This window comes from Calypte anna, chromosome 8 (genome assembly GCF_003957555.1).
Source record: "Calypte anna isolate BGI_N300 chromosome 8, bCalAnn1_v1.p, whole genome shotgun sequence".
Lineage (NCBI taxonomy): Eukaryota > Metazoa > Chordata > Aves > Apodiformes > Trochilidae > Calypte > Calypte anna.
Genome location: NC_044254.1, coordinates 3,898,106 through 3,913,014, shown reverse-complemented (window position 1 = coordinate 3,913,014; position 14,909 = coordinate 3,898,106). Strand labels below are relative to the sequence as shown.

The window sequence follows — 14,909 nt, the reverse complement described above, 5'->3', positions numbered from 1 at the left end:
GTCTCTCTCTCTCTCTCTCCCTCCTGTCTCTGTCTCTCTTGTTCCAACATATGGTGGGCTTAATGTTTTTAAGTGTTTTGCTAGTGATGTTTCATGGTTATTCTTTCATTAGTAGTCATCCATGGCATTTATTTTAGTCAAGTGTATCCAATAATGGGTTCAAATGTGCAGGTTGTTTGCAATACCCTTGTTGGTAAGGAAAGATGTGTTTGAGTGTTCACAATAATACAGCAGAGTGGTCTTCAGACAGCTTTGAAAGTAAATCCCATGGCCCTGCCTCTGCCAAGCACTGGGGCTGATTTCTTGGTTGTGTCCCAGTTGGTTGGGTTTATGATGTGGAGCAAGGGATATACATAGAGTTGGCAGGAGGTGTCTGCAGAGTTGACAGGTGGTGGTGGTTGGCTTTTCTAAGCTTTTATTGGAGCCCTTTTATGAGACAGGAGAAGTAAACAACCATCCAAATCTCTTCCCGCAGAGTGCAGGGATTTAATCTTGCTGTATCAGAGCTTGTTTTCTTTATAACTCACTGCAGTGAGGTTTTCAGAGGTGGGAGTCAAGGCTCACAGTTCTGAATGTGAGGCATCTGAAAGCCACTGAACTGCCAGCCCCAGTATGGCTCCTGAAGATAGGATATCCCAAAACCACCAAGGCAGTGTCCTGTTCCTGGAAATGCAGGAATGGCCTTTGACCTGGCCTTGTGGCATCATTGTGGTGTTGGTAAATGACAGAAGGCATCTGCTTTTCTTACAAAACTAGATTTTCTCAACTGAAACTTTGGACTTCATCATTGCTGATGAAGGAACTATTTTTTGGGTTTTATTTTTGAGGCTTGAAGGGGAAGGTATGGGTTTTTTTTGTTTTCTGTCACTATGTGATGACAGTTTTCCATATCCCCCATTTCTATTTTTGAGGTACCAGTTTGTTTAGGGAGCAGGACAGTATTCTTGGTTGTGTAATTAAGCTGTTCAACAACTTGAAGAAACTACAGGTGCTTTTAAATTTTAAAAAGCTGAAATTGCTAATTTTGAGAGCTGTTTTTACAAGTGCTTTGTTGTGTCACTGCTATGTAATATTGGAGCAATTGGCCTTAGTAACAGGATGAGAATTCCTGTAACTGGAAGATTTTGAAGTGTTTCTGACTATGTAATGAACAGAAATTTACAGAAGAATGAACAGGAACAACTTTGAGCCAATGGAGAGCCAAAGGGGTTGGAAAATCAGCACTTTACCTGAAATTCCTTCATATTCTTTGTGTGGAGTAAGTTCTTAGTTCATATATTCCAGACGTGGGACTGTTGCTCCATTGCTTTTCTTTATGGAGTCTCAGGTTTTTTAAGACTGGTGTTAGGACTTCATGGGTGAAAAAAAACCTAAAGGAAGGAGGGGAAAAGATTCTCCTATATGATTTACTCTAGATCTTGCCTTTGAGTACTGGTCTGATCCATGGCTGTATTACACTGAGCTGCTAGAGGGATACTCTTCTCTTGCTGCCTTCTCTCAAGTTCACCCTATGGATGTGCAGGAAGAATTGCTGTATGGAAACTGGAAAACCCCTAAAAGGATGGATGCTCAGCAGGTCCCTGTTTTGTGGATAAAGCCTGTGGTATAAAAACCTGGAATGCAAGGTCCTCTCTGAGTGTTTGCTGTACCAAGTTACAGATGCTAAGTAAGCCAGGCATAACCACATCCTTGTGGTGCTGTTTTTTTCTTTTTAGGTGATACCTGCACTGTAAAACCTGACTGGACCCAAGATCATGGATTTTTAATCAGGTGGTTGCTGCTCACCTGGACTTCTTTGGAATAACCAGCTACAAGGTGAAACATCATCCATTTTTATTTTGGTTTTGCTCACTTCAGTGTGTTGTTACCTCAAAGTTGTGTCAGAAAGTTGGCAGTATTTTAGCAGATGCTTTTTTTTCTCCTCTGCCTCTTAGAAAGTGCAGAGGTTGAGCGAAGCTGACATCTCAAAAATTATGCTGTAGTATTGTGGAGCTGGTGTGGTGTTGCACAGTTGGTTTTTTTTCAGAATTTGCTTTCTCAAAGTTTTCTTTCCTTTGGAACATGGAAGCATCTGTTAAGTCTGTCTCTTGATAAGCTCTTTTCAGGTAAATCACATATCCCTGGGAGGGCAGAGTTTGAATGTTACAGCTATGATTTTTTTTAATGTGTATCAATGCTTCAATTCAGATGCTTCAACTAGTTCTCAGCAAGGCTGACAGCAGTGTTATTTTCTATGGCTACAGAGAGTTTGATTTTTAAAGTATGCACAGGTTTTAGTTCTGTTTAAGTTACTGCAACTGGTGCTAAGATTTAAGCCTCACTAGTTTTGAAGCTGAAGGGGGCAATTACATTAATACCAACGTTTTTAATGCTGATGTGTAATACTTACAGGCATCTGTAGATGGTGATGGTGTTCCACTCCATGCCTTGGTGGTGCTGCATCCTGTTTCTCACCCACCTGAACGAGTTAATTGCCAGGCTGGATGAATTGTATTTAGTGGTGTTCTTATTTTGATTTTTCTGAGCACACGAGGTAGCCTTGAAATTCTTTGTGTCCAAAGAAAATTCTTTGTTGGCCTCATCTCTGTTGGGGTAAGTTTTGAGTGGATTTGTGCTGATACTCAGTAACTTGTAAATGTGTTAAGTCTCTTACTGTCAGCCAGCAGTGGGTGCAGCTGAAAAAAAGTGCAAGTCCTATGAGGCTTATCCAGTTTGCATCTCCCCTGTCCAGCTGAGTTAGTGTCCTTGGCATGGCAGCACTTACCAGTTGTGCTCTGGGGAGTTGGAGTGTACTTGTTTCCAAAATGAAAGCCAGGCTTGGCATGGGGTCCTAGAATCTCCTGCCAACATATGGGCAGCCAGCTCTAACCACTGTGCTTGCTGCTTCCCTGGACAGGCAGAGTTTCATGGCTTGTTGGTAGTGGTGAGCTTGGTGGTGGGAAAGAGTTGTACCTTGGTTCTTGTATGTGATCTCATGGTGGTTCTGTGCTAACCTGAATCTGCTGTTTCCTGGCTGCTGGAGTGTAGCCATCCCTGCCTGCCTGGGGGTTTGGATGTGCTGGGGTATCAAGATGCACTGATGTTAAAAATGAACAGCAGCATTTCTTGGGGTTGACGAGGAAGGAGACATAATGTCATCCAGCAAGCCTGTCCCAGAGCCAGCTGCAGAACCATTTGTCCCAGAGCTTTGATCTGATGCCTAAACTGAACTCGTAGCAGAGGAGGCAGCAGACACAGCACGGGCAGCACAGCCGCAGCTCCCTTTGCTGCAACTCGGACTCACCCACTGCCTCCTGTTTGTGCCTGTCATTTTTGTGTCCCCTTGGAAATGGCCCTGATGAAAACGTACTGCCACAGCCCTTTTGCGGCAGCAAAACTTTGGCTGAACTGCTTCAAAACCTCCTTACTTGCCTTCCCCAGGCATTTGGTGTTGGTACTGCAAGTTTGCCTGGTGTGGAGGCTGCTCGTGGTGCCAGGCTGCTTCCTCAGGCATCTCCAGCCTGGCTGGAAGGAGGAGCCACTCGCTTTCCCTCCCAGCGGGGATTGCCGGGACGTGGGGAGAGGACAGCATCCGCGTTTTGGGTGGAATAGACCGGGTTTGTGTCAGGTGCCTCCTTTCGGGAACAGGATCAGCTTTTGCAGCGTGGGGCTGGCCGGAGCCCAGCGCTGGGGCAATGGGGAGGCCAGGAGGATATCCCTGTGGATTGTCCAAGGGCTAAGCGGGCAGGAAGCCACGGCCAGCGAGGTGGTGACACCACCCCCCAGCTTTCCTCCAGCAACTCCAATTGCAGACATCCAGGAAGTGAGATCACAGCTCCAATGGCTTAAGGGAGACCGGGAACCAGGCAGCAGAGCTGGGGAAGGGTCTGCTCCCACCCTGCCGGGATTCCCCCCCTCACTGCCATGAGGCTGGGGCTTTCCTCCTGCCTCCTTCTCCTGCTGCTGCTGGGAGTTTCGGGGGATCTCGGCAACCGAAGGACACTGCCGGAGGGGACCTGGGAAGAGGAAGGGGAATTGTGGAGCAGGGCGAGGTTCGAAGCCGTGAAGAAGCACTTGGGAGCAGTGGGTGCTCTCTCCAAGCGGTATTGGCAGTACCTGGCATGCAAAGTGTGGCAGGAGGGCTGCGAGGAGGAGGAGAACAAGGAGGAGGAAGAGTCCCATCTCAGGTCAGGTAAGGACCTTCCTCCTTCCTCTCCCTGTGCAGGGGTCTAAACACACTGTGCCTCCAGCTCCTGTTGGTGCTCTCCTCCCCTTCATAAGGGTCACTGCCCTGGGCATCACCCTCTTTGCTCAGCAGCCCCCCAGCGTGCCATAAACACGGGGCTGAGTGCCACCTGAGGCAGCTTCTTCTGGCTGAGTGCACGTTCCCCCTCTCACAGTCCAGGCTAAGATCCCCTGCACTCTGCAGGAGGTTTGCCCTTAGCTGGCTTCCACATTTGGCTCACATAAAATGTGTGAAAAGACACTTGCTGGCAGGTCTCAGCTCAGACCACTTCCTTTTCCAGGCTGGAGCTTGCCTCTGGTGGGCCAGGATTACCTGGAGCTCTTCTCTGCCTGGTACTGCAGCTTTGGCAAGTGCTGCAAGACAGGAGACTGCCAGATAGTCAACAATATCACAGGTGGGTGCTGTGCTGTAGTTGGGACACCCAAGGCTATGCTTTTCTAATGCCTCTGTCTTCTCTTCCATTGTTTGTTTGCAGAGTTTTCTTCTTTTTAACAAGGTGTATTTTAGCAAGTGGTATAAGTAAAGGGCATTTCTGAGCATGGTGCTGAGCTTGTGGGAGGGTAATGTGCTGAACTAAGTCCTGTTTCCCATTATTCCCTTGTAGTTTTGAGGCTAGCATGTCTGTTCTGGTTTGCGTTCATCTGGGAGCTCCCAGCCATATGCAGTGGGACCCAAACTGGTCCAGTATCCAGCCTTAGGTCAGGGGGTACCCAGAGAGCTGCATGTGTGCCCCTTGCAGGTGCCATTGCATTTTGCTGGCTCCAAGATGTCTGATAACCATACTCTGGGAGCTCCTGAGGGCCTGTGGGCTTCAGTTGTCTCTGCAGTCATCAAACACCTCCTTTACTTCTCAAAGGAACAAAGGAGTCAGTGGAAAATCTGTCTTTTTACAGGCTGATGGGGTTGGGGTGCAGGCATCCTGCCTCATTAACCCTGTGGCTTTAATGCCACTGCAGCTTCTCTTGGGCAGTCAGCCCCACCAGCAGGGCCCTATGGGCTTAGTGCCAGCCACATTTTGACCTCTTATTTCCACCTGCAGCAGCTGAGCTTGCAAGCTAAAGCTCAACTCCTTTTCTTTCTTCCCTGCAGGGCTAGAAGCTGACCTCAACAGGCAGCTCCACGGGCAGCACTTGGCCAAAGAAGTCATTGTCCATGCAGTGCAGGAGTTTCTGCAGAACCCACGGCCAGACAAGGCCTTGGTCCTCTCCTTCCATGGCTGGTCTGGCACTGGCAAGAACTTTGTGGCCCGAATGCTGGCAAGTCACCTGTACCAGGATGGGCTGAAGAGCAAGTGTGTCAGGCTGTTCATATCACTCTTCCACTTTCCCCATCACAAGTACATGGACTCATACAAGGTGAGAGCCAACAACATGGTGTTGCTGTGGGGCTGGTCCAGTGTACTGGGTCTGGGTGGGATGGAGTTCATTGTCATCTCAGCAGCCCATTCTGTGCTGTGTTTGGGATTTGTCAGTAGAACAATATTGATGACACAGCAGTTTTTGGCTGCTGCTGAGCAGGGCTTGCACAGCATCAAGGCTTTCTCATTCTCTCACTCTCCCCCACAGTAAGTAGGTTGGGAGGGCACATGAAGTCAGAGGGGACACACACCAGATAGATAGCTGAACCCAACTGACCAAAAGATATTCCATGCCATTTAATGTCCTGCTCAGCAACAAAATCTGAAGGGGAAGGAGGTTTTGGAGCAGGAGCACATTGCTTAGAGTCTGGCTGGGCATCTGTGGTAGGTGCGGTTGCATTTGCATCCTGGCTTCCATTTTTTTCTTCCCTTCTTCCTCTTTGCTTACTAAACTGTCTTTACCTCAACCCACACATTTACTTGCTTTTGGCTTTTCCTATTTTCTGCCCTGTCCCAGCCTGTGTTTAGCTGCAAGCCAGGGTTCACCCTGGTTAATCCTGAATGTTAATCCGGATGCAGGTCCTATCTGATCTCCTAGTGGCAGTGACTGCTGCTGGGCTTCTCATACTCCTTCCCACCACTCTGCAGGCTCAGCTGAAGAAGCAGATAAGTGAGACTGTGCAGCTCTGCAAGCAGTCCCTGTTCATCTTTGATGAGGCAGAGAAACTCCATTTCAGCCTCCTGGATGCCATCAAGCCTTTCATGGCTCGCTATGACAAGAAGGATCAAACAGATTACCAGAGATCCATCTTCCTCTTCCTCAGGTGATTTCTGGGTCCCCAGAGGGATGGGAAGGGACCAAGTGATGAAATTTATCTGCTGAGGAGTGTGAAATGAGGGGCTTAGGCCGGAAGGGAAAGAGATATTTAGCCTCCCAAGAAGCAGTTTCCTCTATGGTCAGTTTTGCTTAGTGATGCTGACCATCCTTCATGGAATTGGGGTGTCTGCAGGAGGAGCTGAGATCCTGACAGGGACACCTGAATCCATGTTTAGGCGTTGAGACAAGGAATCAGTGAAGGTCAGAGGCAGTGTGGTGTCACCCTGGACAGCTGAGCAGTGAGGTCTCATACTCCAGGGAGCAAAGCTGGGGCTGCAGATTTTGTTGGAAAGTTGTACAAAGTGACACTGGTTGGGAGCAGGAGGTGGTTGAGGTGCCATCTGTCTGCTATGAGGGCTCATCCTGGCATCTTCTCACACTGTGATTTAGTGATTGGAGGGTGAAAGGAGAAAGGACTTTGGCATGGGTGCACCTGGCCCAAGTGACCTCCCTTCTGTCTGCAGCAATCTTGGTGGCAACATCATCAATGAGGTAGTCCTGGATTTCTGGCGAGCTGGCCGGGTGCGGGAGGAGATCTCCATGGAATTCCTGGAGCAGCAGCTGCGGGCAGAGCTGCAGGAGCCTGCAGGTAAGAGCTGGGTTTGCTTGCATGGGATGCTGTGGGCAGGCTGCCTGCAAACCTCCTGTGGGGCCTTGTTTACACACTCCCATCTCCTTGCCAGAGAGGTTTAGATTGGATACTGGGAACAGTTTCTTCACCCAAAGGGTTGTCAGGATCTTGGCACGGGCTGCTCAGGGCAGTGTTGGAGTCACCATCCCTGAAGGGATTTAAAAGCTGTGTAGATGTGGTGCTGAGGGATGTGATTTAGTGGTGGCCTTGGCAGTGCTGAGTTAATGGTTGGACTTGATGATCTTAAAGGTCTTTTCTAATCAAAATGATTCTATGATTGTGCTGCACAAGTGTGTGTGTTGTGCAACAAGCCTTTATTCAACCCTCACCCCAAGGTTATTTGCAATGTGTGTCCCTTCCTTCACCCTCAGAAGCACAGCACTGCTGCAGCAACGAGACACAAGGCAGGAGCCTTGACAGTGCCCAGGCTAAGACAGGCAGCCAGACACTGTAGGGAAGTATCAAGGGTTTTTTGAGGCTTCTCTTGGCCTAATGGCCAAGCTGTGGTCATGTTCTCTATGCAGATTAAGTACTGCCCAGCTCTTTACAGGTGGATGTCTCTCTCCACCATGTATGTCTGGAGGAGCCAAGACAGCCCCCCTTAGCCATGAGCCTTTCCTTGCAGACAGATGCCAGCTCTCAGATGAAGCTTATGAAGTATGAGGGGTTTTTTTTGTCTTACTTTTTGCTACAGAGAACAGTTACGCCCGCAGCCACCTCCTTGAAGAGAATCTGATTGATGTCTTTGTCCCATTCCTGCCTCTGGAATACCACCATGTGAAGCTCTGTGCACGGGATGCTTTCCTGGCCCGTGGACTTGCATACACTGAGGAGGCCCTTCATGAAGTAGCCAGGATGATGGTCTTTGTCCCCAAAGAGGAGAAGCTTTTCTCTGCACAGGGCTGCAAATCTGTATCTCAGCGCATCAATTACTTCCTTCCTTGAGCACCAGGTGGAACTACACCAGTGGTGAAGGTGGTTCTGCACACTGGGAGCTGCTCTCCTTGCACAAAGTCAGGCAGGTAGATGACACAGGTTTAACCCCTGGTTACTCTGAGGGGTTTTTGCAGGAAGGATGTGCAACCTGCCCAGCCTTACTCCCGAGACATGGGGACAGCCTACACGTAGTTGCCTTTCAAGTCTGTTTGGTGTTCTAAAGTCCCTTCTCTTAGCAGGTAGCAACCTGAAATAGTGATTTGCTTGTGCTGACAATCACAGGGGATGTCCCAAGTCCTTGGTTTGTTTCCATGTAATGAAGGCCTTGGACAGACTGGTCCTGTTGAGAAAGCCCAGCAAAAGCCATGGTCTCACCCCTGGTCCCACTTGTCTTGGTCACTTTACAAGCTCAGGTTTAGCTGTAGTTCAGGTTTTTTCTCTCCTGTTCAGGCGGATGTGTACCAGGATCATTGTTTGGTTTGTGCAGGAGGCCCCCATGTTGGGAAAACAACTGAGTATCTCCTCTCAAATCCTCTTCCTCTGGAGTGTCCCTCTCTCAGTGGAGTCTTTTGTTGTATGGAAGCAGCTGCAGGCATGAGCTGAACGTCTGCTGAAATAATTTTCTCAAAGCCTGTTTGCTTCACTGCAAAATGAGAAAGGGGAAACTAATTTCCCTTCCAAGGGTGAGGAAGGGCAGTTGAGGAGGATGGTGGCTGAAGGAATAAGCTGCAATTTTGCTTTTCAGGGTTGCAGTAAGCTTGGTTTTTGTTTATTTTGGGGGTTTTTGTTTGGGGGGGGGTTTTCTCTTTTTTTTTTTTTTTTTTTTCAGTATGTTGCACACACTTTTTTTTAGCTGGTATCAGCATTACTACAGCGAGGGGCTGTTTGCTGTCTGGGTGCTTGCCCAGATAAGTATGTTACAATGGGACCCAAAAATTTCAACAATGTTACTTGACAGTGTTACCTTGTGACCTCTAGGCCAAAGCTCACTTCCAACACTGCTGGGCTGGGGCAAGGAGGTGAGACAGAAGACACCAAGGACAAGGGCTGAGCTCCCTGGACACCCAGTGTGTAGACCTTTGATATATTTTAAGCTTTGATCCCCTCTGAGGTGCTGGTTCACTTACTGATCCTCTGGACTTTGAGGTTGCCTTTTCCTCCAGTCATGCTGGCTCTGTTATCTCACCAGGCTTCATAGTCCAAGGCAGGAAGACAAGCAGCTGCTTCTGCTCAGCCAAGACAAGGTTAGTTTAAATTTACTGTTGTCTCCAGACTTGAGCTTAGGGCCTGTGCCAGCCTGCACTGTAACTGGGTAGTTTTTCAAATTGGTTTATGGTCAATCTTAATCAGCTTGGGAAAGAGGAGAGGGAGGGAGATGCACCCAGGGAAGAAGGGAGGATGCAACTTGGGTTGTGTTTTATAACCCAGGCAGAAAATTTAGTAAGTTGTTAGTTGCTTGAAGGATTTAGGAGTTTGCAGAAACCATGATGACCTCTGTTTAAAAAAAACATTACTATTCAGCTACCCAGGTTAGGTTTGTGCTGTTTGGAGTGAGAGGGAGACACTTTATCAGCTGTTTGGCCAGCATGGGTCTGGGCTGGAGTTGGCAAGCTAAGCAGCTCTTGCTGTTACTGATTAAGGAGGTGGTGGTGTGACTAATGAGGGCAGCTGTCAAACCATGATGCAAGACCCTGTGCCCTGCCAGCTCACACTTCTGTTTGAATATTAAGTGAATGTTTGATTGATTATGCAACCCCAACAGCAAGAAACACTCTCCTCTGAGCATGCCACAGCAGTGTTAACTTTGATTTAAAGGCATAAATAAAGACAGTGCTTTGCAATTATAAGAGAATTAAATTATTTCCCTTCTTAACAGGTTTAAAACCATCTTTTATACCCAAAACAACTTCAGGTTAGTACTGAGTAGCTTAAAATATTACATAAGAAAAAATAAACAAAAACAAACAGAACAGCCAACACTCAGGTGGTTTTTTGCCAATAAAATATTGCAACCTTTATTTAAAACAAAATGCAAATTGGCAAAACTTTGTGGAACGACAGGCAAAGAGGCCCTTCAAAGGGCCTTATTTACATCAAACTTAACACTGTTCGCAGTTCACAGTCAGACGATAGTGAGAGAATTAAATTAGAAAAACAACCAAAATATATTACAATAACAATTAAAAACAAAAACAGTTGACAACACTGGTAGAGTGATTGGTGATGAACATTTTTTCATTTTAATCCATTCCTGCCCTCAATGAGTTCACTACTGATACAAACAGCCTGTGGAGCCCACTGGGCTTTACCCCACCCACCCCTCCCCCCGTGCACAACAGACACATTTGAAGAATGACCTCCTTTGGTACAGACATTTCTTACTGTATAGGTATTATAAATAAGTCAGGTGTCCCATAACCTTGGATTTCCTACCACCAGGGAGGAGGTGGAAGGTTTTGCTCCACACTAGAGGCCACCAAAGTGCAGCCCCAGTACCCTTCTGGGCTGGATGGTGCCACTGGCGTTGCAGTGGGAGGTTTCCAAGTGTGCTGTAGTCTCTACCTTTTGGTGTTTTTTATTTTACTGATTAGCAGCAGGGCTGGGATGAGTGTTGTAAAGAGAAGACAGCAGCCTGATATGTTTGCAAAAACAAAAAAGATCACCTGGATTCGTTAGTGCTCATCACAGCCACTGCTGCCCAGGAGAAGCACCTCTGCTGCAGAGCCCTGCCTCAGGTAAGAGTTACAGACCTCAGCATCAGAGGTTCCTTAAGGCTGCCCAGCAGGTCCCACCCTACTTGCTCAAACACCCAGTGCCCCCCAGAGAGGAGCTGATCTGTTAATGCAGCAGTTTGGGGGCAGCTGTTGCCCCATGCTGCAGGGTTTAGTTCCCAGTGCCCACAGAGAGCCATGTGCCATAATACTTGCTTAAGCACACCAGCCAGGATGTCATCATTACAGAGTTGTGCCCAGGCTAGTGGTGCTCAGGAGATGTGTCCTGGGTGAGGAGGATGCAGACAGCCCCTTTTCCCCACTCTGTTCTGCATCAGCAGCACTGCTACATTCAATTCTGCTTTCCCAGCAGCTAAATCTGACACAGTCCCAAAACCCAGACTCTTAATTCAGCTTCACTCCTGTCTGCTGATTAACTTGAAGTGCTGCCAGTCAGACAGCTGAGTGTGCCACTTGGGGATTAAAAAGGGTGTACAGTGCAGGAATAAAAAAGAATTGCACCTGTGAGTTGGCCAATTCCCCACAGTAGCTAGGAGGAGCAAGTGCCCCACATCAACTCACTGGTGTGAGCACAGGCTTTGTGCTTGGCATTACCAGGCCCTACGTGATGCCATCCAAGAGATTCCTTTAAATTCTAACCTACACCAGTGCAAGTGTGAGAGCCCAGCATGCTTACCCTGCTTACAGAGCTGACAGTAGTGAGGGAAGGGAACACAGCAGGAGTTCTGTGCTTCTCACTGGGACAAGTACCAGAGCTCCACCATCCTTACATCAGTTTGAACACACTGCATAAGGCTCAAAGCAAAGCAGCTGCTACCCTAGAGACCTCTAAGGCTGAACAGAAAGCCAAACCTAGCAGGAGGGAGAAAGAACAGTTTTAGGAGAGTGGCTGTGGAAGGGTGAACAATTGAACAGTGATTTACAGCAGAACCAGCTTTCCTGGATACCATCCTTTGGCTATCCCACTTGGGAATAAAACATCATAGGGCAAGAGAAGCAGCAATAATTCTGCAGCCTTGTATTTAGGGAAAAAAACTTAGTGTCAGGTCAGTGCTACCTCTGCCACCATCTGCCCACCAGAGGAGTGATGATGGGGAAAACCCCCAAATTCCACTGTTCTGTGTTTCTCCTCCATTGGAGTGATCAGAACTAAATGGGCTTCTGTGTTGCCCAGAGAGACTGTGGAGTCTCCATCCTTGGAGATACTCAAAAGCCATCTGGATGCAGTCCTAGGTGGCAGTTGTTTGCAGTCCTGCTTGAGCAGGAGGTTGGAACAAGTGACGTCCAGAATTGCCTTCAGACCTCAGCGACAGCAGAGGTACTGCCTCTTGCCTCATTGCCTTTGTCCTGGGGAGGAGAAACCAGAAGAATCTGAACCTGGGGATGACCAGTGGTGGAGAACCAGTCCTTCATGAGGGCAAAATTAGTTTATTTGGAAGGATCAGAAAGGGATGAAAGAGGGGAGTTTTAGGAGTTAGAAATTCCAGCAATTCTTTGCTATTCTGTCACTTTTGCTGGAGCTTTTCTGGAAGACTGGAATTCAGGAAAAGAAAGTAAACCTTCAAAATACTCATCAGGATTGGACTTGTAGCCTTACATTTTTATGGTTCAAAAACCTTTCCCCTGAGAATCACACTTGTTTCAGTCTGTCTGGTGTAGCAGTAGTGATGACACCACACGATTGTCAGCCAGGGCAAATAAGCTTTGCCTTTCTGCCCTAAAGAAAGCTCCCCAACCTTTTCACCCTCATGATTGTTTGAAAAGCTGTGTGAAGTGACACCACGAGCTGCCTTCCCTTTGCAGGTCACCTTCCCAAAGGCCACTTGTTTGCTGCAAGCCTTCAATACAGATGCCTGAAAGAGGTAAGGTCAACCACAAAGCCCTCAGTAAAATCTGCTCAGTCAGGGTTTGGTACTCAGGGCTGAGCATTGCTGTGAAAGAGCTTCCCCTGCCCCACTGACCTGAGGAGGGCTGAGGATCTACTGCAGAACCACACCACAGGCCTTGTTGGGTGGGCTTGGTGCTGCTCTGTCAGGGTGAGTAACCCACACTGTACTTGTATTTGTTTCCACTCAGGTACCAGCTCAATGAAGTCCATTAATTAATTCACTTGAATGCCTATCAGGTGGGGTGGAGGGCTTGCTGGGTTTCCTTCCCCCCATTTCCCTTACTTGGGACAATGTAGCTCAGTGCCCATTTAACCTCACATCCTCCTCCACCAGTGCACATTCATGCATGGTGGAGTCACACAACTTTACCACAGACCAGGAATAATATGAGGATTCTCAGACACCAGCCCATTTCTGAGGATTTTTCAGGCTGCTGTTTTACTTCTTGGAAATGCCATGGAATACTCCATGTCAAAAAAACACAGGGACACTCTGAGACATCCCAGCCTGCTTCCCAGCACCACCAGGGCAAAGCTTCTAGACATAAATGGAAGTGCACATCTGCTAAACTCACACCTGTGACCCAGCTCAACTCTAAATACTCAAACTAAAAGCAGTACAGTCACACTTCTAAAAAAAGTTTTAAAACAACTTTTTAGCAAAACCCAAAAGATTTCAGGTGCAAGGCAAGCCAGATCCTCTATCATCACCACTAGTTTGAAGGAAGCAGCAGCATGCAGGGTAATGTGTAGTATTTGGGGCCAGGTGCCAGGCCTGTTTCCTTCTCTCAGAGCAACAGGTAGCTGTGGTCTTCCCACTACATCTCGGGGAGTTGTGTGTGTATGCAGAAGACTGCAGGGATTTTTTGAGGCCACACCAGTCTAAAACAGCACAAGGACCAAGGATGGCAACTTCAGCCACACAGCTGCTTTCATTCTGGGACTGTGGGTAGGTGTCAGAACCCACCCCCCAGTGGGATCTCCCTCAGGCAGAGCTGTTCAGGCTTGAGATGTCTCAGGCTGGGGCATTAGCAGTATGCATGCATGTTCTCTACACAACAGCATGAGATCCTAGCCCAGCCTTTGAAATACAGAAATAAATTAAGAAGAGGGCTGTGATTTTCCCCTGTGTGCTGGCAAACTTGGCCACCTTTATATGCAGAGAAGCTGGAAGCCTGAGACTGGTAATCACTAGGACAAACCCCAAGCAGCTGTTGGTGTGAAGTGCTCCTGTTGTGCCAAGAGTAGGGATTGTGTGTGTGGGGGGTGTGGCTGCCCAGGCTGCACTGTCTGGCTCTCCAGCCTCACAAACTGGGAGACACTGGGAATGACTCCTGTGGAGAACAGCCAGGGGTGGTGCAGGCTCTGCCCTACCTACTGTAGGACCTCAGTGTGATAAACAGAATTCACGAGTCAACTTGGTGAGAAAAACAATCTAGAGCTTAAAACAAAACAACCTTAAACAACCCACCTACCCTAATAACAACACTGGTAAGTTGTGCAAGAGCCCCAAACCACTCAAAAAAAAAAAAAAAAAGACCATTCAGCAGCACCTGTGCTTGACCACCAGAAACAGGTATCAGTGGAGTGAAGGCTGGGTGGTGGAGAAGGGGGTATTCCAGTGGTAAGTCTGCCCAGCATCCCTGACACTTCCAATGCAACAAAGATGAGAAGATGTGGTGGATGGAGGTGGACAGGAGGAACAAAAGGATCGGTTCATATAAACTAATTTTGCAGTTCTCATTAACAGCAGCAACAGTGCTGTGGAAGTAAGCTGTCTGGGTTAGTGCATCCACTTCCAGCAGCTCTGAATACTGTCAGTGCATTAGACCTTTCCCCTGACTGCATGTGGCCTCCCCCTGCAGTGCTGCTCCAGCTCAGACTGCCTGCTCAGAAGGCCACAGCACAGGTTAGTGCAGGCAGGGGAGGCTCTATCCAGCCACTCCAGCTATCCCACATCAAACCTGCCCAACGAGAACCTGCCACCAATTCTCCTGCCTCTCCCAGGGATAGCAAGGAGCAACCTTCCCTCACCATACCAAGCAGATCAGACTGACTAGGTAGGGACAAGTACTCGATGTTCTGCCCCTCAGAGCTTTAATCTACCCTCTCCATCCCCATTTTTTGAGATGAACCTGTAAACATGAGAAGAACTCAGTGATCTGAGGTACTTCACATACTCAAGTATCAGTCTTTCCTTTTGAAAGCATCAGTACAGAAAAAAAGTCCCCCCACCCCCCCACGTGTATTTCTCTTACCCCGA

General features: G+C 48.0%; 1 protein-coding gene across 1 annotated transcript; it reads left to right on the top strand.

The window, feature by feature from the left end:
* Window positions 1-3,561: 3,561 nt before the first annotated feature.
* On the top strand, window positions 3,562-8,836 carry TOR3A (torsin family 3 member A). The gene is made up of 6 exons (XM_030455640.1): window positions 3,562-4,171; window positions 4,506-4,619; window positions 5,315-5,580; window positions 6,231-6,406; window positions 6,924-7,048; window positions 7,785-8,836. The coding sequence occupies exons 1-6, from the start codon at window positions 3,904-3,906 to the stop codon at window positions 8,033-8,035; spliced, it is 1,200 nt and encodes a 399-aa protein (XP_030311500.1). The 5' UTR covers window positions 3,562-3,903; the 3' UTR covers window positions 8,036-8,836.
* Window positions 8,837-14,909: the final 6,073 nt, after the last annotated feature.